At 47.9% G+C, this 24,909-nt stretch overlaps 1 protein-coding gene across 1 annotated transcript in view; it reads left to right on the top strand.

Annotated features, from left to right (window-relative positions):
• Nucleotides 1-24,909, top strand: part of rsph1 (radial spoke head component 1) — a 69,955-nt gene that overhangs the window by 16,476 nt on the left and 28,570 nt on the right. The window contains exon 3 of the mRNA XM_078233092.1: nt 20,134-20,239. Coding sequence (XP_078089218.1) covers nt 20,134-20,239 — 106 coding nt within the window. The remainder of the gene's footprint in view (nt 1-20,133; nt 20,240-24,909) is intronic.

Below are 24,909 nucleotides of genomic sequence, written 5' to 3'. Positions count from 1 at the left end.
CATCATTTCATGTGTTGACTTAGTACGATTAACCAGGATGGGAATAGTGCTCTCCAAATAAGATTGGTGCTTTTATATCTGAACAATATATTTAAAAGCCCCACGAGCCTTATTCACAATTTTAAATTCTACTCTCATCTTATTAATATCATTTCTCAAATTCTGCAGCACTAACCCATAATAAATCATCAACAAGCATCAAAAAGATGCCTGAACAGTTTCCTTTATAGTACCAATAAAACATTGGAGGATCTACTTTTAGTTGAACATAATCTGTTTTCCCCAAAACGGATCTGACTGAAACATTCCACACCCTGGAAGCATCGGTCAGGCCACAGACACTTTTCTCTCATTTCCATAGCTGCTCCTCTTTGAGCAGTTTTAGAAACACTCCTCTGAAAACTATTCCTCTGTAAAAATGTCGATCGACATTTAGGAAGGACAGGAAGTCAGGAAAAGGCTCTGCTAATTAACGATGGTATTAACACAACAGAGAGGGATGATCTAAGTTCAGGAAATCAGGATGTAGAAGCAATGTGAGCTGGGATGAGAAATGATAAAGACAAGAGATCACTTGTGCGATTGCACTCTAATAGTAACCACATGGTAGGACGGGGTAGAAAGGAAAGGAATAATGGGAACTTATGAAAACAACATGACAATATTCATGGGGGATTTTAAAGTAAAGTTTATTTATTAGTCACAAGTAAGGCTTACATTAACACTGCAATGAAGTTACTGTGAAACTCCCCTAGTCGCCACACTCCGGCACCAGTTCGGGTCAAAGCACCTAACTAGCACTTTCAGAATGTGGGAGGAAACCAGAGCACCCGGAGGAAACCCACGTAGACACAGGGAGAACGTGCAAACTCCACACAGACAGTGACCCAAGCCGGGAATCAAACCCAGGTGGCGCTGTGAGGCAGCAGTGCTAATCACTGTGCCACCGTGCCACCCCTATAATCTGCATATAGAAGTAGAAAAATCAGATGGGCAAAGGTAGCATAGATGAGGAATTCAGAATTTTCTGTATCTTAGAACAGTATGTTTTGGAGCAAACCAGAGAGCAGGCTAAACCTGGTACTGAGCAATGAGATCGGATTGAATTCTACATTAATTTGAGGGAAAGAAAAGTGGGTTTCAGACTAGTATTTTAAAGTTTCGTGAGGGCAATATTGAGGGCATGAAAGCTGAGCTGGCTAAAGTGAATTGGCAAATGAGGTTCAGAGATAGGTCAACAGGAATACAGCGGCAAACATTTAAGGGTTAGCTGAAATGTGAAAGATAGCGTCAAACTCAAGAAAAGCGTCCAATTGCGCAAAGTCAGTTGGAAGGTCAGAAGATTGGATAGCTCATTGTTCCACAGGAGCAGGCTGAGAGTAAGGGAGTGTGTTCCTGCATGTGATTTATTTATTTATTTTTCTGTTAAATTTGTGTTAAAAATCGGAGGTTTTTTTTGCAAAACAGGAAGTAGGCCCAGGAAAAGCCTGGGAAGGTTTTTGGAGGGTTTAAAAGCAGGCCGCACCTTTGAGCGGGCAGCATCAGGAGTGGGCACTGGAGTGAGTGGGAAGTAGAGTGAGAGCTGACGGGCTTTGGCTCATCGGGCTTCGGCGTAAACAGGCAGAGGTGGGGTAGGTTTAGACAGTTTTTCCTGTGTCATTGGAAGAAAGGGGGAATTATGATTGTGAGGCCAGTTTGTTGTTCTCAGTGTCTGATGAGGGAGGTCCTGGAGTCAGCTAGCCTCCCGGATGTCCATATCTGCGCCAGGTGCGTCGAGCTGCAGCTCTTAAGGGACCGCGTTGGGGAACTGGAACTGCAGCTCAATGACCTTCGTCTGGTTAGGGAGAATGAGGAGGTGATAGATAGGAGTTACAGACAGGTGGTCACACCGGGGCCACGGGAGACAGACAAGTGGGTCACGGTTAGGAAGGGGAAGGGGAAAGGTCAGGTACTAGAGAGTACCCCAGTGGCTGTGCCCCTTAAAAATAAGTACTCCTGTTTAAGTACAGTTGGGGGGAGCAGCCTACCTGGGGGAAGCAACAGTGGCCGTGCCTCCGGGGCAGAGTCCGGCCCGGCAGCTCAGAAGGGGAGGGAAAGGGAGGATGAGCAAACTGACCACAGCACCAGGGTACAGGGAGCCGTCCAAGTGGGGGGAGAAACAAAAAATGTCGTAGAATTTGGGGATAGTACACTTTTGGATGCTGTTGGGGAGGACGACTTAGCAGGGATAAGCCATGGTGTAAAGGTCACTGGCTCAGAGTCTGTCCTTGTGGCTCAGAAGGGAAGGGGGGAGAGGAATAGAGGATTAGTCATTGGGGACTCCATAGTTAAAGGGACGGATAGGAGATTCTGCAGGAACGAGAGAGACTCGCGGTTGGTGTGTTGCCTCCCAGGGAGGGATTCAGACACCTGGACAATTGGGGCTCTTTCTGGGGTAGGTGGGACCTCTACAAACAGGATGGTCTGCACTTGAACCAGAGGGGTACCAATATCTTGGGGGGGAAATTTGCTAATGCTCTTCAGGAGGGTTTAAACTAATTCAGCAGGGGGGTGGGTACCTGAATTGTAGATCCAGTGTACAGGAGATTGAGAGTAGTGAGGTCATGGATGAGGTTTCAGAGTCGCAGGAGTGTACTGGCAAACATGAAGGCGATTTGAAGTGTGTATGCTTCAACGCCAGGAGCATCCGGAATAAGGTGGGTGAGCTTGCAGCATGGGTTGGTACCTGGGATTTCGATGTTGTGGCCATCTCGGAGACATGGATAGAGCAGGGACAGGAATGGTTGTTGCAGGTTCCAGGGTTTAGATGTTGCACTAAGTGCAGGGAAGGTGGTAAAAGAGGGGGAGGTGTGGCATTGTTAGTCAAGGACAGTATTACGGTGGCAAAAAGGACATTTGATGAGGACTCGTCTACTGAGGTAGTTTGGGCTGAGGTTAGAAACAGGAAAGGAGAGGTCACCCTGTTGGGAGTTTTTTATAGACCTCCGAAAAGTTCCAGAGATGTAGAGGAAAAGATTGCAAAGATGATTCTGGATAGGAGCGAAAGTAACAGGGTAGTTGTACTGGGGGACTTTAACTTTACAAATATTGACTGGAAAAGCTATAGTTCGAGTACTTTAGAGGGATCGGTTTTTGTGCAGTGTGTGCAGGAAGGCTTCCTGACGCAGTATGTAGATAGACCAACAAGAGGCGAGGCCACATTGGATTTGGTACTAGGTAATGAACCAGGCCAGGTGTTAGATTTGGAGGTAGGTGAGCACTTTGGTGACAGTGACCACAATTCGATTACGTTTACCTTAGCAATGGAAAAGGATAGGTATATACCAAAGGGCAAGAGTTATAGCTGGGGGAAAGGAAATTATGATGCGATTAGGCGAGGTTCAGCTGGCATAGGTTGGGGAAGGAAACTGCAGGGGATGGGCACAATTGTAATGTGGAACTTGTTCAAGGAACAGCTACTACGCGTCCTTGATAAATATGTACCTGTCAGGCAGGGAGGAAGCAGACGTGTGAGGGAACCGTGGTTTACTAAGGAGGTTGAATCTCTTGTGAAGAGGAAGAAGGAGACTTATGTTAAGATGAGACGTGAAGGCTCAGTTAGGGCGCTTGAGAGTTACAAGTTAGCCAGGAAGGACCTAAAGAAAGAGTTAAGGAGAGCCAGGAGGGGACATGAGAAGTCTTTGGCAGGTAGGATCAAGGAAAACCCTAAAGCTTTCTATAGGTATGTCAGGAGTAAAAGAATGACTAGGGTAAGATTAGGGCCAGTCAAGGACAGTATGGGAAGTTGTGCGTGGAGTCTGAAGAGATAGGAGAGGCACTAAATGAATATTTTTCGTCGGTATTCACACTGGAGAGGGACAGTGCTGTTGAGGGGAGTCCTGAGATGCAGGCTGTTGGACTGGATGGTATTGATGTTCATAAGGAGGAGGTGTTAGCAATTCTGGAAAGGGTAAAAATAGATAAGTCCCCTGGGCTGAATGGGATTTATCCCAGGATTCTCTGGGAGGCTAGAGAGGAGATTGCAGAGCCTTTGGCTTTGATCTTTGTGTCGTCATTGTCTACAGGAACAGTGCCAGAAGACTGGAGGATAGCAAATGTTGTCCCCTTGTTCAAGAAGGGGAGTAGGGACAACCCTGGTAATTATAGACCGGTGAGCCTTACTTCTGTTGTGGGCAAAGTATTGGAAAGGATTATAAGAGATAGGATTTATAATCACCTAGAAAGGAATAATTTGATTAGGGATAGTCAGCACGGTTTTGTGAAGGGTAGGTCGTGCCTCACAAACCTTATTGAGTTCATTGAGAAGGTGACCAAAGAGGTGGATGAGGGTAAAGCGGTTGATGTGGTGTATATGGATTTCAGCAAAGCGTTTGATAAGGTTCCCCATGGTAAGCTTTTGCAGAAAATACGGACACATGGGATTGAGGGTGATTTAGTGGTTTGGATCAGGAATTGGCTAGCTGTAAGAAAACAAAGGGTGGTGGTTGATGGGAAATATTCATCCTGGAGTTCAGTTACTTGTGGTGTACCGCAAGGATCTGTTTTGGGGCCACTGCTGTTTGTCATTTTTATTAATGACTTGGATGAGGGCGTGGAAGGATGGATTAGTAAATTTGCGGATGACACTAAAGTCGGTGGAGTTGTAGACAGTGCGGAGGGAAGTGGCAGGTTACAGAGGGACATAGATAAGCTGCAGAGCTGGGCTGAGAGGTGGCAAATGGAGTTTAATGCGGAAAAGTGTGAGGTGATTCACTTTGGAAGGAGTAACAGGAATACAGAGTACTGGGCTAATGGTAAGATACTTGGTAGTGTGGATGAACAGAGGGATCTGGGTGTCCATGTGCATAGATCCCTGAAAGTTGGCACCCAGGTTGATAGGGTTGTTAAGAAGGCGTACGGTGTGTTAGCTTTTATTGGTAGAGGGATTGAGTTTCGGAGCCAGGAGGTCATGCTGCAACTGTACAAAACTCTGGTGCGGCCGCATTTGGAGTATTGCGTACAGTTCTGGTCGCCGTATTAGAACATAGAACAATACAGCACAGAACAGGCCCTTCGGCCCACGATGTTGTGCCGAGCTTTATCTGAAACCAAGATCAAGCTATCCCACTCCCTATCATCCTGGTGTGCTCCATGTGCCTATCCAATAACCGCTTAAATGTTTCTAAAGTGTCTGACTCCACTATCACTGCAGGCAGTCCATTCCACACCCCAACCACTCTCTGCGTAAAGAACCTACCTCTGATATCCGTCCTGTATCTCCCACCACGAACCCTATAGTTATGCCCCCTTGTAATAGCTCCATCCACCCGAGGAAATAGTCTTTGAACGTTCACTCTATCTATCCCCTTCATCATTTTATACACCTCTATTAAGTCTCCCCTCAGCCTCCTCCGCTCCAGAGAGAACAGCCCTAGCTCCCTCAACCTTTCCTCATATGACCTACCCTCCAAACCAGGCAGCATCCTGGTAAATCTCCTCTGCACTCTTTCCAGCGCTTCCACATCCTTCTTATAGTGAGGTGACCAGAACTGCACACAATATTCCAAATGTGGTCTCACCAAGGTCCTGTACAGTTGCAGCATAACCCCACGGCTCTTAAACTCCAACCCCCTGTTAATAAAAGCTAACACACTATAGGCCTTCTTCACAGCTCTATCCACTTGACTGGCAACCTTTAGAGATCTGTGGATATGGACCCCAAGATCTCTCTGTTCCTCCACAGTCTTCAGAACCCTAAATAGGAAAGATGTGGTAGTGTTGAAAAGGGTGCAGAGGAGATTTCCCAGGATGTTGCCTGGTATGGTGGGAAAATCGTATGAGGAAAGGCTGAGGGGCTTGAGGTTGTTTTCGTTAGAGAGAAGAAGGTTAAGAGGTGACTTAATAGAGGCATACAAGATGATCAGAGGATTAGATAGGGTGGATAGTGAGAGCCTTTTTCCTCGGATGGTGTTGGCTAGCACGAGGGAACATAGCTTTAAATTGAGGGGTGAGAGATATAGGACAGATGTTAGAGGTAGGTTCTTTACTCAGAGAGTAGTAAGGGCGTGGAATGCCCTGTCTGCAGCAGTGGTGGACTCGTCAATGTTGAGAGCGTTCAAGTGGTTATTGGATAAACATTTGGATGATATTGGAATTGCGTAGATTAGAGGGGCTTTAGATTGGTATCACTGGTCGGCGCAACATCGAGGGCCGAAGGGCCTATACTGCGCTGGAATGTTCTATGTAGAATGTAATTGTCATTGAATGAGACAAAGATTAATGAGGAGGGACAAATTAGAGTATGAGAGAAAGCTAGCCAGAAATATAAAAACAGATAATAAGAAAGTTTCTCCAGCTATTTTAAATAAGAAAAGAGTTAACAAAGTGATTGTTGGTCCTATAGAAAGTGAGTCTGGATATTGGAAAAAATGGAGAAGGCAGATGAATTGAACAGATATTTTGCATCAGTCTTCAGTGTGCAGGATACAAGTAACATATAAGAACAAGCTGTAAATCAGGAAATGGAAAGAAGGGAGTTACTCAAGGAAACTACAATCAGCGTGGAAATAGTACAGAGCAAATTGATGATGCTGCGGGCTGCCAAATCCCTGGGCCTTATGGACTTCATAGGAGCAGGAATAGGCCATTCAGCCCGTCGAGCCTGCTCCGCCATGTGTCCAATCGTGGCTGATCAGCCACATCAGTGCCTTTTAATCCCACTATCTCCATAACCCTTAACATTATTGTGAATCAGAAATCTGTTCATCGCTACTTTAAACATACACAATGGCTGAGCTTCCACAGCCCTCTGGGATAAGGAATTTCAAAGATTCACAATCCTTGTGTGAAGAGTTGTCTCCTCATCTCAGCCCAAAGTGGAAACTCCTTATTTTAGAATTGTGTCTCTTGGTTCTAGACTCCCCAATGAAAGGAAACATCTTACCTGCATCTACCTTGTTTTATCCTAGGGACACAGGAATCTTAGGGTCTTAAGAGTGAGTGAAATAGTTGATACATTGGTTTTCATTTGGTGAATGTAGCCCAATCAATCACGCAAACCAGCCTCCCATCCATTGACTCTGTCTACACTTCCAGCTGCCTCAGTAAAGCAGCCAGCATAATCAAGGACCTCCCCATGCACCCCGGTCATTCTCTCTTCCACCTTCTTCCTTCGGGAAAAAGATACAAAAGTCTGAGGTCACGTACCAACCGACTCAAGAACAGCTTCTTCCCTGCTGCTGTCAGACTTTTGAATGGACCTACCTTGCATTAAGTTGATCTTTCTCTACACTCTAGCTATGACTGTAACACTACATTCTGCACTCTCTCGTTTCCTTTCTCTGTGAATGGTATGCTTTGTCTGTATAGTGTGCAAGAAACAATACTTTTCACTGTGTTAATACATGTGACAATAATAAATCAAATCAAATCATTTTCCAAAATTCCCTCGATTCAGGTAAGTTTCCATTAGATTGGAAAACAGCGAATGGAACTCCATTATTCAAAAAGGCGGACGGGGGGGATGTTATAGCAGGGCACTTGGAAAAATTCAAGGTAATCAGGCAGAGTTAACATGGTTTTGTGAAAGGGAAATCATCTTTAACCAAATCTCTGAAAAAAGCTGTGTTGTGGATAAAGGGGAACCAGTGGATGTACTGTATTTAGATTTCAGAAGGTATTTGAAAACATGCCACGTCAAAGATTATTGTGGAAAATTAAAGCTCACGGTGCAGTGGGTAACACATTGGCATGGATTGAAGATTTGCTGGCGAACAGGAAACAGAGTTGGCATAAATGGGTAATTTTCTGGTTTACAAGATGTAAGATAGAAACTAGGAGCAGGCTATCTGGCTCTTCGAGCCTGCTCCACCATTCAAGATGATCTTGGCTAATCCTCTACATTAATGCCATACTCCGGCACTCTCCCCACATCCCCTTGATACCTTTAGAGGCTAGAAATTATTTCTTTCTTTCTTAAATATATTCAGTGATTTGGCCTCCACAGCCTCTTGTGGTAGAGAATTCCACCCTCAAAGTGAAGAAGTTTCTCCTCATCTCAATCCTAAATGGCCTACCCCGTATCCTGAGACTGTCTCTCCTTGTTCTAGACCCTCCAGCCAGAGGAAAAAACATCCCTACCTTCAGTCTGTGTGGCCCTGTCAGAATTTTATACATTTCAATTAGAATCCCCTCTCATTCTTTTAAATTCCAGAAATACAGACCCACTTGTCCCAATCTCTCCTCATACACCAATGCTGCCACCCCAGGAATCAGTCTGGTGAACCTTCGCTGCACTCCCTCTATGGCAAGTATCTCCTTTCTTAGATAAAGAAAGCAAAACTGCACACAGTACTCCAGGTATGGTCTCACCGAGACCCTATACAGCTGCAGTCAGATACCCTTACTCCTGTACTCAAGTCCTCTTGCAATGAAGGACAACATACCATTTACTTTCCTAACTGCTTGCTGCACCTGTATGCTTGCTTTCAGTGACTGGTGTATTAAGTCACCCAGGTCCCTTTGTACATCAACATTTCCCAATCTATCACCATTTAAATAATACCCTGCCATACTGCTTCTCCATCCAAAGTGGATAACTTCAATTTGTCCACTTAGTACTGCATCTGCCATGTGTATGTCCCTTCACTCACCTTGTCTAAATCACTTTGAAAATTCTTTACATCCTCTCCACCACTCATCAGCAAATTTGGAAATATTACTTTTGCTTTCCTCAGCCCAAATCATTGATGTCTATTGTGAAGCATTAAACCCTGCGGAGCACCACTACTCACTGCCATTTCAAAAAAGACCGCACGAATCAGTGGTGGGGCCTCAACTGTTTACATAGAATCTACATAGAAACAGTGCAGAAAGAGGGCATTCGGCCCATCGAGTCTGCACTGACTCTCTGACAGAGCATTTTACCCAGGCCCTCTCCCCAGCCCCATATCCATTACCATGGCTAATTCATCTAGGAACACGAAGGGGCAATTTTATTATGGCCAATCCACCTAACCTGCACATCTTTGTAGTGTGGGAGGAAACCGGAGCACCCGGAAGAAACCCACACAGACACAGGGAGAACATGCAAATTCCACACAGTCACCCAAGGCCGGAATTGAACCCGGGTACCCTGGTATTGTAAGGCAGGGTGCCACTGTGCTGCCCCTAATTCAGATGCTTGATTTCTGGACACTTCCCATGTTTAAATTCTATCTGCCATTTATCTGCCCATATGACCATTCTGTCTCTATCTTCTTGTAGCCCAAGACAGTCAGCCTCACTGTCAACCACCCGTCCAATCTTCGTGTCATCCGCCAACTTACTAATCCTATCCCCCACATTGTCATTTATATAAATGACGAATAATAGGGGACCCAACACAGATCCCTGTACTACGCCACTCGACACTGGCTTCCAGTCACTGGAAGCAGACGAGACAAAGGAACTACTCCATCTACATGCACACCAAGAACAGGAAACTTGAGAAACTCGGCATCACCACCAGCAGCAACCAAGCCTCCCCCGGTACCACAGTAGAAAACAGTACCACTGCAGGGAAGTCCATTGTCAACTTGTCGGACTACACACTTCAACCAGATGAAATCGAAGTTCTCAGCCGAGGGCTCAATTTCTGCCCCACCACCAAAAGAGACCCCATCAGTCTTGCAGTGGACACAGAGGAATTCATCACCGCGAATGAGGCTGCGGGAGTTCTTCCACAAACCCCAAGAGGCCAACAGCGAACACAATGAGACAGCCAATGAACCGGAACAGCCGACAGAGAGATCCGCGGTGCAGCAACCGAAGAGGAAGGAGTCGAATTGGACTCCTCCGGAAGGCCGCTGCCCTCGACTTGACATGTATGCCCAAGCCGTCAGGAGGTGCGTCAATGCCAGATGCATCAGCCGCACTCACAAGACAGCCCCGAACATCACCCAAGCACAACGCAACGCCATCCGCGCTCTCTAGACCAACAGCAACATTGTCATCAAACCAGCAGACAAAGGAGGGGCCATCTTCATACTGAACGAATGGATTACTGCAAGGAAGTGTACCGACAACTGAACAACGAGGAACACTACAGACAGTTACTCGCAGATCCGACCAAAGAACACACCCGTCAACTCAACAGACTGATCAAGACCTTTGATCCGGACCTTCAGAGCACCCGCCGTGCTCTCATCCCATGTACTCCCCGCGTTGGAGATCTCTACTGCCTCCCGAAGAAACACAAGGCGAACACACCCGGCCGTCCCATCGTATCGGGCAATGGGACCCTGTGCGAGAGCCTCTCTGGCTACCTTGAGGGCATCCTGAAACCCATTGTACAAAGAACCCCCAGCTTTTGTCGCGACACTACGGACTTCCTACAGAAACTCAGCACGCATGGAGCAGTTGAACCAGGAGCACTCCTCGTCACAATGGATGTCTCGGCACTTTACACCAGCATCCCCCACGATGATGGCATTGCTGCAACTGCCTCAGTACTCAACGCCGACAACTGCCAATCTCCAGATGCAATTTTACAACTCATCCACTTCATTCTGGACCGCAATGTCTTCACCTTCAACAACCAGTTCTTCATCCAGACACACGGAACAGCCATGGGGACCAAATTCGCACCTCAATATGCCAACACCTTCATGCACAGGTTCGAACAAGACCTCTTCACCACACAGGACCTTCAACCAATGCTTACACTAGATACATCGATGACATTTTCTTCCTTTGGACTCATGATGAACAATCACTGAAACAACTATATGATGACTTCAACAAGTTCCATCCCACCATCAGACTCACCATGGACTACTCTCCGGAATCGGTTGCATTCTTGGACACACACATCTCCATCAAGGACAGTCACCTCAGCACTTCACTGTACCGCAAGCCCACGGACAACCTCACGATGCTCCACTTCTCCAGCTTCCACCCTAAACACGTTAAAGAAGCCATCCCCTACGGACAAGCCCTCCGTATACACAGGATCTGCTCGGATGAGGAGGATCGCAACAGACACCTCCAGACGCTGAAAGATGCCCTCATAAGAACAGGATACAGCGCTCGACTCATCGATCGACAATTCCAACGCACCACAGCGAAAAACCGCACCGACCTTCTCAGAAGACAAACACGGGACACGGTGGATAGAGTACCCTTCGTCGTCCAGTACTCCCCCAGAGCGGAGAAGCTACAACATCTTCTCCAGAGCCTTCAACATGTCATTGATGAAGACGAACACCTCGCCAAGGCCATCCCCACACCCCCACCGCTTGCCTTCAAACAACCGCACAACCTCAAACAGACCATTGTCCACAGCAAACTACCCAGCCTTCAGGAGAACAGTGACCACGGCACCACACAACCCTGCCACAGCAACCTCTGCAAGACGTGCCGGATCATCGACACAGATGTCATCATCTCACGTGAGAACACCATCCACCAGGTACATGGTACATACTCTTGCAACTCGGCCAACGTTGTCTACCTGATACGCTGCAGGAAAGGATGTCCCGAGGCATGGTACATTGGGGAGACCATGCAGACGCTACGACAACGGATGAATGAACACTGCTCGACAATCACCAGGCAAAAGTGTTCTCTTAATGTTGGGGAACACTTCAGCGGTCACGGGCATTCGGCCTCTGATCTTCGGGTAAGCGTTCTCCCAGGTGGCCTTCATGACACACAACAACGCAGAATCGCTGAGCAGAGACTGATAGCCAAGTGCCGCACACAGGAGGACGGCCTCAACCGGGATGTTGGGTTCATGTCACACTATCTGTACCCCCACGACTTGCCTGGACTTGCAAAATCTCACTAACTGTCCTGGCTGAAGACAATACACGCCTCTTTAACCTGTGCTTAACCCTCTCTCCACTCACATTGTCTGTACCTTTAAGACTTGATGTGGAGATGCCGGCGTTGGACTGGGGTAAACACAGTAAGAAGTCTCACAACATCAGGTTAAAGTCCAACAGGTTTATTTGGCAGCACTAGCCTTAAAAGTGGACAAATCTCCAGGTCCAGATGAATTGTGTCCCAGGTTGCTGTGGGAGGCAAGGGAGGAGATTGCAGGGGCTCTGACCCAAATTTTTAATTCTTCTCTGGCCATGGGGGATGCCAGAGGACTGGAGAACAGTTAATGTGGTTCCGCTATTTAAGAAAGTTAAACCAGAGAACTACAGACCAGTGAGTCTCACGTCAGTGGTAGGGAAGCTATTGGAGAAAATTCAGACGGAGAGAATCTATCTCCACTTGGAGAGGCAAGGTTTGATCAGGGAGAGTGAGCTTGGCTTTATCAGAGGGAGGTCATGCCTAACAAATTTGATTGAATTTTTTGAGGAGGTGACCAGATGTGTAGATGAGGGTAGTGCAGTCGATGTAGTTTATATGGATTTCAGCAAAGCCTTTGAAAAGGTCCCACATGGGAGACTTGTAAAGAAGGTAAATTCACATGGGATACGATCGATAAAGTGGATTCAAAATTGGCTCAGTTGTAGGAGACAGAGGGTGATGACAGAAGGCTGCTTTAGTGACTGGAATGATGTGGCGATGCCAGCGTTGGACTGGGGTAAACACAGTAAGAAGTCTCACAACACCAGGTTAAAGTCCAACAGGATTATTTGGTAGCACAAGCCACTAGCTTTCGGAGCACTACCCCTTCACCAGGTGAGTGGGAGTTCTGTTCACAAACAGGGCATATAAAGACACAAACTCAATTTACAAAATAATGGTTGGAATGCGAGTCTTTACAGGTAATCAAGTTTTAAAGGGTCAGACAATGTGAGTGGAGAGAGGGTTAAGTACAGGTTAAAGAGATGTGTATTGTCTCCAGCCAGTACAGTTAGTGAGATCTTGCAAGCCCAGGCAAGTCGTGAGGGTTAGATAGTGTGACATGAACCCAATATCCCGGTTGAGGCTGTCCTCGTGTGTGCAGAACTTGGTCATCAGTCTCTGCACAGCGACTCTGCGTTGTGTGTCGTGAAGGCCGCCTTGGAGAACGCTTACCCGAAGATCAGAGGCTGAATGCCCGTGACCGCTGAAGTGTTCCCCAACAGGAAGGGAACACTCTTGCCTGGTGATTGTCGAGCGGTGTTCATTAATCCATTGTCATAGCGTCTGCCCAATGTAACATGCCTCGGGACATCCTTTCCTGCAGCGTATCAGGTACACAACGTTGGCCGAGTTGCAAGAGTATGTGCCGTGTACCTGGTGGATGGCGTTCTCACGTGAGATGATGGCATCCGTGTCGATGATCCGGCACGTCTTGCAGAGGTTGCTGTGGCAGGGTTGTGTGGTGTTGTGGTCACTGTTCTCCTGAAGGCTGGGTAGTTTGCTGCGGACAATGGTCTGTTTGAGGTTGTGCGGTTGTTTGAAGGCAAGAAGTGGGGGTGTAGTGATGGCCTTGGCTACTCAATCTTCAATCCATGCCAAGATCCCTACAGTATGACATTTTATTTTCCGCAATGAACTTTGATGTGTCACCTTATCAAATGCCTTCTGGAAATCTAAGTACAGTACATCCACCAGTTCTCCTTTATGCACAGCACATGCAGCTGGGATCAAGTGAATCCCTTGACGAGTATAGGAGGTGTAGGAGTAGAATTAAGAGAGAAATCAGGAAGGCAAAAAGGGAACACAAGATTGTTTTGGCAGAAAAGGCAAAGGAGAATCCAAAGAGCTTCTACAAATACATAATGGGCAAAAGAGTAACAAGGGAGAGAGTAGGGCCTTTTAAGGATCAACAAGGTCATCTATGTGCGGATCCACAAGAGATGGGTGAGATCCTAAATGGATATTTCTCATCCGTATTTACTGTTGAGAAAAGCATGGATGTTAGGGAACTTGGGGAAATAAATAGTGATGTCTTGAGGAGTGTACCTATTACAGAGAAAGAGGTGCTGGAAGTCTTAAAGCGCATCAAGGTAGATAAATACCCGGGACCTGATGAAGTGTATCCCAGGACATTGTTGGAAGCTAGGGAGGAACTTGCAGGTCTCCTAGCCGAGATATTTGAATCATCAGTGGTCACGGGTGAGGTGCCTGAAGATTGGAGAGTGGCAAATGTTGTGCCTTTGTTTAAAAAGGGCTGCAGGGAAAAGCCTGGGAACTACAGGCCAGTGAGCCTCACATCTGTGGTGGATAAGTTGTTGGAAGGTATTTTGAGAGACAGGATCTACAGGCATTTAGAGAGGCAAGGACTGATTAGGGACAGTCAGCATGGCTTTGTCAGTGGAAAAACATGTCTCACAAATTTGATTGAGTTTTTTTGAAGGGGTAACCAAGAAGGTAGATGAGGGCAGTGGAGTTGATGTTGTCTACATGGACTCTAGCAAGGCCTTTGACAAGGTACCGCATGGTAGGTTGTTGCATTTGTTGAATAAATCTCACGGGATCCAGGATGAGGTATCTAAATTCATACAAAATTGGCTTCTTGCCAGAAGCCAGAGGGTGGTTGTAGAGGGTTGTTTTTCAAACTGGAGGCCTGTGACCAGCGGTGTGCCTCAGGGATCAGTGCTGGGCCAACTGTTATTTGTCATTTATATTAATGATTTGGGTGAGAATTTAGGAGGCATGGTTAGTAAATTTGCAGATGATACCAAGATTGGTGGCATAGTGGACAGTGAAGAACGTTATCTCCAATTGCAACAGGATCTTGATCAATTGGGCCAGTGGGCTGACAAATGGCAGCTGGAGTTTAATTTAGATAAATGCGAGGTGAAGCATTTTGGTAGATTGAACCAGGGCAGGACTTACTCAGTTAATGGTAGGGCGTTGGGGAGAGTTACAGAACAAAGAGATCTAGGGGTACATGTTCATAGCTCCTTGAAAGTGGAGTTACAGGTGGACAGAGTGGTGAAGAAGGCATTCGGCATGCTTGGTTTCATCGGTCAGAACATTGAATACAGGAGTTGGGACGTCTTGTTGAAGTTGTACAAGACATTGGTAAGGCCACACTTGGAATACTGTGTGCAGTTCTGGTCACCCTATTATAGAGAGGATATTATTAAACTAGAAAGAGTGCAGAAAAGATTTACTAGGATGCTACCGGGACTTGATGTTAAAAGGAGAGGCTGAATAGACTGGGACCTTTTTCTCTGGCGCATAGGAGGCTGAGGGGTGACCTTATAGAGGTCTATAAAATAATGAGGGGCACAGATCAGCTAGATAGTCAATATCTTTTCCCAATGGCAGGGGAGTCTAAAACTAGAGGGCATAGGTTTAAGGTGAGAGAGGAGAGATACAGAAGGGTCCAGAGGGGCAATTTTTAACACAGAGGGTGGTGAGTGTCTGGAACAAGCTGCCAGAGGTAGTAGTAGAGGTGGGTACAATTTTGTCTTTTGAAAAGCATTTAGACAGTTACATGGGTAAGATGGGTATAGAGGGATATGGGCCAAATGCGGGCAATTGGGACTAGCTTAGGTGTTTAAAAAAAAAAGGGGGGCATGGACAAGTTGGGCCGAAGGGCCTGGTTCCATGCTGTAAATCTCTATGACTCTATGTGACTCCTAACAGTCTGCAACTCTTGTGTTGATGCCTGTGTCCAGTAGCTGGACCATTTCCAATTCTTAAGTCTCAAAGAAGAGTCATATGGACTTGAAAAGTTAACTCTGTTTCTACCTCCGCAGATGTTGCCAGACCTGCTGAGTTTCCCAGCACTGTCCGCCTTTTCCCAGCACTGTCCGCCTTTTCCCAGCACTGTCCTCGTTTTGCCAGCACTGTCCACGTTTTTCCAGCACTGTCCGCGTTTTTCCAGCACTGTCCGCCTTTTCCCAGCATCGTCCTCGTTTTCCCAGCACTGTCCTCGTTTTCCCAGCACTGTCCACGTTTTTCCAGCACTGTCCACGTTTTTCCAGCACTGTCCGCCTTTTCCCAGCACTGTCCACGTTTTTCCAGCACTGTCCATGTTTTTCCAGCACTGTCCGCCTTTTCCCAGCACTGTCCGCGTTTTTCCAGCACTGTCCGTGTTTTTCCAGCACTGTCCGCCTTTTCCCAGTACTGTCCATGTTTTTCCAGCACTGTCCGTGTTTTTCCAGCACTCTCTGCTAATATGTCTCACCTTGGCACAATTCAGCAACTTAAATGTCTGATCCGAAGATCTCTAAATTGAATTTCCTTAATCTTTTCAACAATCTGTTAGAGTTCATTATATTTTCCTCCTTTGGGTAGCGATCTGTGTTCCAAAATCTACTGAAGTCGGAGTATGCTTCATATAGGCATTTAATACATCATCTTTCTTGTAAATTTCATCCAAGAACTCTACTGGCAACTCCAAATCTTCAACATTAACCAAGTAATGGGCCTCAGCTCACAAAATGCTCTTACTTCTGCATTGGTAATGATTTGGAACATGCTGACCACGGGAATGGTGGAAGGCCAGATAATTAATGATTTCAAAAGGAAATTGGGTGAAGGAAATATTCAATGCAGGACTATAGGGATCAAGCAGGGAAGGAGGAGCTGGCTTGCTCCATGGAGAGATTCCATGGACTCGTTCTGTGCCGTAAGTTATTCTAACTTTATATCCCCCACTCGACCAGTCCCATAAAGCCAGGAGACCAAGAGAGTAGGAGAGTATGTCAGGAACAGCACCAGGCATGCCCAAAAAATACCCTCAAATATCCCCATCCTCAATGATGGAGGAGCCCGGCACATCAGTGCAAAAGACAAGGCTGAAGCATTCGCAGCAATCTTCAGTTGGAAGTGCCGAGTTGATGATCCATCTCAGCCTCCTCCAGTGGTCCCCAACAACACAGATACCAGTCTCCAGCCAATTCGATTCACTCCACATGATATCAAGAAACGGTTGAAGGCATTGCAAAGGCAATGGGCCCTGATAACCTTCCGGCAATAGTACTGAAGACAGAACTTGCCGCTCCCCGAGCCAAGCTCTTCCAGTGCAGTTACAACACTGGCATCTACCCAACAATGTGGAAAATTGCCCAGGTATGTCCTGTACACAAGAAGAAGTCTCACAACACCAGGTTAAAGTCCAACAGGTTTATGACTCACCTGATGAACATAGAACATAGAACATTACAGCGCAGAACAGGCCCTTCGGCCCACGATGTTGCACCGACCAGTTAAAAAAAAAACTGTGACCCTCCAACCTAAACCAATTTCTTTTCGTCCATGAACCTATCTACGGATCTCTTAAACGCCCCCAAACTAGGCGCATTTACTACTGATGCTGGCAGGGCATTCCAATCCCTCACCACCCTCTGGGTAAAGAACCTACCCCTGACATCGGTTCTATAACTACCCCCCCTCAATTTAAAGCCATGCCCCCTCGTGCTGGATTTCTCCATCAGAGGAAAAAGGCTATCACTATCCACCCTATCTAAACCTCTAATCATCTTATATGTTTCAATAAGATCCCCTCTTAGCCGCCGCCTTTCCAGCGAAAACAATCCCAAATCCCTCAGCCTCTCCTCATAGGATCTCCCCTCCATACCAGGCAACATCCTGGTAAACCTCCTCTGCACCCTCTCCAAAGCCTCCACATCCTTCCTGTAATGTGGGGACCAGAACTGCACACAGTACTCCAAGTGCGGCCGCACCAGAGTTGTGTACAGTTGCAACATAACGCTACGACTCCTAAATTCAATCCCCCTACCAATAAACGCCAAGACACCATATGCCTTCTTAACAACCTTATCTACTTGATTCCCAACTTTCAGGGATCTATGCACACATACACCTAGATCCCTCTGCTCCTCCACACTATTCAAAGTCCTCCCGTTAGCCCTATACTCAACACATCTGTTATTCCTACCAAAGTGAATTACCTCACACTTCTCCGCATTAAACTCCATCCGCCACCTCTCGGCCCAACTTTGCAACCTGTCTAAGTCTTCCTGCAAACTACGACACCCTTCCTCACTGTCTACCACACCACCGACTTTGGTGTCATCAGCAAATTTGCTAATCCACCCAACTATACCCTCATCCAGATCATTAATAAATATTACAAACAGCAGTGGCCCCAAAACAGATCCCTGAGGTACACCACTTGTAACCGCACTCCATGATGAATATTTACTATCAACCACCACCCTCTGTTTCCTATCCGCTAGCCAATTCCTGATCCAATTTCCTAGATCACCCCCAATCCCATACATCTGCATTTTCTGCAGAAGCCTACCATGGTGAACCTTATCAAACGCCTTACTAAAATCCATATATACCACGTCCACTGCCTTGCCCCCATCCACCTCCTTGGTCACTTTCTCAAAAAACTCAATAAGGTTAGTAAGGCACGACCTACCTGCCACAAAACCATGCTGACTATCACCTATCAATTCATTACTCTCCAAATAACTATAAATCCTATCCCTTATAATTTTTTCCAACATCTTGCCGACAACAGAAGTGAGACTCACCGGTCTATAATTCCCGGGGAAGTCTCTGTTCCCCTTCTTAAACAATGGGACAACATTCGCTAACCTCCAATCTTCTGGTACTATACCAGAGGCCAACGACGACCTGAAGATCAGAGCCAGAGGCTCTGCAATCACTTCTCTTGCCTCCCAGAGAATCCTTGGATAAATCCCATCCGGACCAGGGGATTTATCTATTTTCAGACCCTCCAGAATATCCTGCACATCCTCCTTATCAACTGTAATACTGTCTATTCTACTCCCCTGCAACCCAGTGTCCTCCTCAGCTATATTCATGTCCCCTTGCGTGAACACCGAAGAGAAATATTGGTTCAATGCTTCACCAATCTCCTCCGGTTCCACACATAACTTCCCTCTGCCATCTATAACTGGCCCTAAACTTGCCCTAACCAACCTTCTGTTCTTGACATACCTATAGAACGCCTTAGGATTCTCTTTAACCCTATCCGCCAAAGTCTTCTCATGTCCCCTTTTAGCCCTTCTAAGCTCGCTCTTCAACTCCCTCTTAGCCAATCTAAAGCTTTCTAGTGCACTACCCGAGTGCTCACGTCTCATCCGAACATAAGCCTCCTTTTTCTTTTTAACCAACAAAGGGGCAGCGCTCTGAAAGCTAGTGGCTTTTGCTACTAAATAAACCTGTTGGACTTTAGCCTGGTGTTGTGAGACTTCTTACTGTGTTCACCCCAGTCCAACGCCGGCATCTCCACATCCTGTACACAAGAAACAGGAGAAATCCAACCCGGCCAATTGCCACCCAATCAGTCCACTCTCGACCATCAGTGAAGTGATGGAAGGGGTCATCGACAGCGCTATCAAGCAGCACCTGTTCAGCAATAACCTGCTCAGTGACGCCCAATGGCATTATCACTGTTGAATTTCCCCATTATCAACATCCTGGTGGTTACCATTGAATTTGATTCACTCCTCGTGATATCAAGAAACGGCTGAAGGCACTGGATACTGCAAAGGCAATGGGCCCTGACAACATTCCAGCAATTGTACTGAAGATAAAAGCAAAATACAGCAGATGCTGGAATCTGAAACAAAAACAGAAAATGCTGGAAAATCTCAGCTGGTCCCACAGCATCCATGGAGGGAGAATAGATCCAACGTTTCGAGTCTGGATGACTCTTCATCAGCTCTGACAAAAGGGACAGCAGCCTATGATCATCTGGGACTGTGGCTACTTTATCTTTCCATCCAGTGGTCAGTCGGTAATACAGCACCATCCAGTGGTCAGTCTGTAATATGGCATCATCCAGTGGTCACTCAGTAATACAGCACCATCCAGTGGTCAGTCGGTAATACAACACCATCCAGTGGTCACTCAGTAATACAGCACCATCCAGTGGTCAGTCGGTAATACAACACCATCCAGTGGTCAGTCTATAATACAGCACCATCCAGTGGTCAGTCTATAATACTGCACCATCCAGTGGTCAGTCTATAATACAGCACCATCCAGTGGTCAGTCTATAATACTGCACCATCCAGTGGTCAGTCTATAATACTGCACCATCCAGTGGTCAGTCTATAATACAGCACCATCCAGTGGTCAGTCTATAATACCAGTGGTCAGTCAGTAATATTTGATTTGATTTGATTTATTATTGTCACCTGTATTAGCATATAGTGAAAAGTATTGTTTCTTGCGCTATACAGACAAACCACTCACAGGCATGCAGATTGTGTCCTCCAATCACTAGCAATATTTGTCACATATTTCTATCACTTTGTCATATTACAGGGAACATACAGGTTTAAAAATGGAGCACGTTACGTGGGAGAGTATCTGCAGAACAAGAAACATGGCACTGGAACCTTCTATTACCCGGACGGATCGAAGTATGAAGGTATTTCACCTCCTACCCTTGCCTTATTACACCGTAGAGAATATAGGGAGACAGCTTAAACCATCACAGCAGAAGACAATCTGTGCTGTAATTTACTGCTCCAAGTTGTACACAATAAGAAGCACAATACGCTTGGCAGGAGAGCCGTGTCTGAACAATAAAACTGATTCAGATCCTCGCTTGTCAGAAAAATACGTTCCTTGTCTCTAAAAGCTGTGATGGTAAGAAACAGCATCAACCTTGCTGCTTGAGTTAGGAGGTTTTTCCACAGCTAGAACATTGTCAGAGATTGCCTGTACCAAGCTGTAAAGAGGGTCCGACAGGATCGCACTATCGATGGTCAGTCACACACTGACAGGGTCGCACTGTCGAGGGGTCAGTCACACACTGACAGGGTCGCACTATCGAGAGTCAGTCACACGCTGACAGGGTTACACTGTCGAGGGGTCAGTCACACACTGACAGGGTTACACTGTCGAGAGTCAGTCACACACTGACAGGGTCACACTGTCGAGGGGTCAGTCACACACTGACAGGATCGCACTGTCGAGAGTCAGTCACACACTGACAGGGTCGCACTGTCGAGAGTCAGTCACACACTGACAGGGTCACACTGTCGAGGGGTCAGTCACACACTGACAGGGTTACACTGTCGAGGGGTCAGTCACACACTGACAGGGTCGCACTGTCGAGAGTCAGTCACACACTGACAGGGTCGCACTGTCGAGGGGTCAGTCACACACTGACAGGGTCGCACTGTCGAGAGTCAGTCACACACTGACAGGGTCGCACTATCGAGAGTCAGTCACACACTGACAGGGTCACACTATCGATGGTCAGTCACACACTGACAGGGTCGCACTGTCGAGAGTCAGTCACACACTGACAGGGTCGCACTGTCGAGAGTCAGTCACACACTGACAGGGTCGCACTGTCGAGAGTCAGTCACACACTGACAGGGTCGCACTGTCGAGAGTCAGTCACACACTGACAGGGTCGCACTGTCGAGAGTCAGTCACACACTGACAGGGTCACACTATCGAGGGGTCAGTCACACACTGACAGGGTTACACTGTCGAGAGTCAGTCACACACTGTCAGGGTCGCACTGTCGAGAGTCAGTCACACACTGACAGGGTCGCACTGTCGAGAGTCAGTCACACACTGACAGGATCGCACTGTCGAGAGTCAGTCACACACTGACAGGATCGCACTATCGAGAGTCAGTCACACACTGACAGGGTCGCACTGTCGAGAGTCAGTCACACACTGACAGGGTTACACTGTCGAGGGGTCAGTCACACACTGACAGGGTCGCACTATCGAGAGTCAGTCACACACTGACAGGGTCACACTATCGATGGTCAGTCACACACTGACAGGGTCGCACTGTCGAGAGTCAGTCACACACTGACAGGATCGCACTATCGAGAGTCAGTCACACACTGACAGGGTTACACTGTCGAGAGTCAGTCACACACTGACAGGGTCGCACTGTCGAGAGTCAGTCACACACTGACAGGGTCGCACTGTCGAGAGTCAGTCACACACTGACAGGATCGCACTATCGAGAGTCAGTCACACACTGACAGGGTCGCACTGTCGAGAGTCAGTCACACACTGACAGGGTCGCACTATCGAGGGGTCAGTCACACACTGACAGGGTCGCACTATCGAGGGGTCAGTCACACACTGACAGGGTCACATTATTGAGAGTCAGTCACACACTGACAGGGTCACACTGTCGATGGTCAGTCACACACTGACAGGGTCGCACTATCGAGAGTCAGTCACACACTGACAGGGTCGCACTGTCGAGGGGTCAGTCACACACTGACAGGGTCGCATTATCGAGAGTCAGTCACACACTGACAGGGTCACACTATCGATGGTCAGCCACACACTGACAGGGTCGCACTATCGAGAGTCAGTCACACACTGACAGGGTCACACTATCGATGGTCAGTCACACACTGACAGGGTCGCACTGTCGAGGGGTCAGTCACACACTGACAGGGTCGCACTGTCGAGGGTCAGTCACACACTGACAGGGTCGCACTGTCGAGAGTCAGTCACACACTGACAGGGTCGCACTGTCGAGGGGTCAGTCACACACTGACAGGGTCGCACTGTCGAGGGTCAGTCACACACTGACAGGGTCGCACTGTCGAGGGGTCAGTCACACACTGACAGGGTCGCACTGTCGAGGGTCAGTCACACACTGACAGGATCACACTATCGAGAGTCAGTCATACACTGACAGGGTCGCACTGTCGAGAGTCAGTCACACACTGACAGGGTCGCACTGTCGAGAGTCAGTCACACACTGACAGGGTCGCACTATCGAGAGTCAGTCACACACTGACAGGGTTACACTGTCGAGGGGTCAGTCACACACTGACAGGGTCGCACTGTCGAGGGGTTAGTCACACACTGACAGCGTCGCACTATCGAGAGTCAGTCACACACTGACAGGATCGCACTATCGAGAGTCAGTCACACACTGACAGGGTTACACTGTCGAGGGGTCAGTCACACACTGACAGGGTTACACTGTCGAGGGGTTAGTCACACACTGACAGGGTCGCACTGTCGAGGGTCAGTCACACACTGACAGGATCACACTATCGAGAGTCAGTCACACACTGACAGGGTTACACTGTCGAGGGGTCAGTCACACACTGACAGGGTCGCACTGTCGAGAGTCAGTCACACACTGACAGGGTCGCACTGTCGAGAGTCAGTCACACACTGACAGGGTCGCACTATCGAGGGTCAGTCACACACTGACAGGATCGCACTATCGAGAGTCAGTCACACACTGACAGGGTTACACTGTCGAGGGGTCAGTCACACACTGACAGGGTTACACTATCGAGAGTCAGTCACACACTGACAGGGTTACACTGTCGAGGGGTCAGTCACACACTGACAGGGTCGCACTGTCGAGAGTCAGTCACACACTGACAGGGTTACACTGTCGAGGGGTCAGTCACACACTGACAGGGTCGCACTGTCGAGGGGTCAGTCACACACTGACAGGGTTACACTGTCGAGGGGTCAGTCACACACTGACAGGGTTACCCTGTCAAGGGGTCAGTCACACACTGACAGGGTCACACTATCGAGAGTCAGTCACACACTGACAGGGTTACACTGTCGAGAGTCAGTCACACACTGACAGGGTCGCACTGTCGAGAGTCAGTCACACACTGACAGGGTCGCACTGTCGAGAGTCAGTCACACACTGACAGGGTTACACTGTCGAGGGGTCAGTCACACACTGACAGGGTCGCACTATCGAGAGTCAGTCACACACTGACAGGATCACACTGTCGAGAGTCAGTCACACACTGACAGGGTCGCACTGTCGAGAGTCAGTCACACACTGACAGGGTCGCACTATCGAGAGTCAGTCACACACTGACAGGATCGCACTATCGAGAGTCAGTCACACACTGACAGGGTTACACTGTCGAGGGGTCAGTCACACACTGACAGGGTCGCATTATCGAGAGTCAGTCACACACTGACAGGGTTACACTGTCGAGAGTCAGTCACACACTGACAGGATCGCACTGTCGAGAGTCAGTCACACACTGACAGGGTTACACTGTCGAGGGGTCAGTCACACACTGACAGGGTCGCACTATCGAGAGTCAGTCACACACTGACAGGGTTACACTGTCGAGGGGTCAGTCACACACTGACAGGGTCGCACTATCGAGAGTCAGTCACACACTGACAGGATCGCACTATCGAGAGTCAGTCACACACTGACAGGGTCGCACTATCGAGAGTCAGTCACACACTGACAGGGTCGCACTGTCGAGAGTCAGTCACACACTGACAGGGTCACATTATTGAGAGTCAGTCACACACTGACAGGGTCGCACTATCGAGAGTCAGTCACACACTGACAGGGTTACACTGTCGAGGGGTCAGTCACACACTGACAGGGTTACATTATTGAGAGTCAGTCACACACTGACAGGATCGCACTATCGAGGGGTCAGTCACACACTGACAGGGTTACACTGTCGAGGGGTCAGTCACACACTGACAGGGTTACACTGTCGAGGGGTCAGTCACACACTGACAGGGTTACACTGTCGAGGGGTCAGTCACACACTGACAGGATCGCACTATCGAGAGTCAGTCACACACTGACAGGGTTACACTGTCGAGGGGTCAGTCACACACTGACAGGGTTACACTGTCGAGGGGTCAGTCACACACTGACAGGGTTACACTGTCGAGGGGTCAGTCACACACTGACAGGGTCACATTATTGAGAGTCAGCCACACACTGACAGGGTCACACTATCGATGGTCAGTCACACACTGACAGGGTTACACTGTCGAGAGTCAGTCACACACTGACAGGGTCACACTATCGAGAGTCAGTCACACACTGACGGTCGCACTATCGATGGTCAGTCACACACTGACAGGGTCACACTATCGAGAGTCAGTCACACACTGACAGGGTCACACTATCGAGGGGTCAGTCACACACTGACAGGGTCGCACTATCGATGGTCAGTCACACACTGACAGGGTCACACTATCGAGGGGTCAGTCACACACTGACAGGGTTACACTGTCGATGGTCAGTCACACACTGACAGGGTCGCACTATCGAGGGGTCAGTCACACACTGACAGGGTC

Source organism: Mustelus asterias, chromosome 17 (assembly GCF_964213995.1).
Source record: "Mustelus asterias chromosome 17, sMusAst1.hap1.1, whole genome shotgun sequence".
NCBI classification, from domain to species: Eukaryota; Metazoa; Chordata; class Chondrichthyes; order Carcharhiniformes; family Triakidae; genus Mustelus; species Mustelus asterias.
Note: the sequence above shows the minus strand (reverse complement) of the source record. Positions and strands in the feature narration are given on the sequence as shown.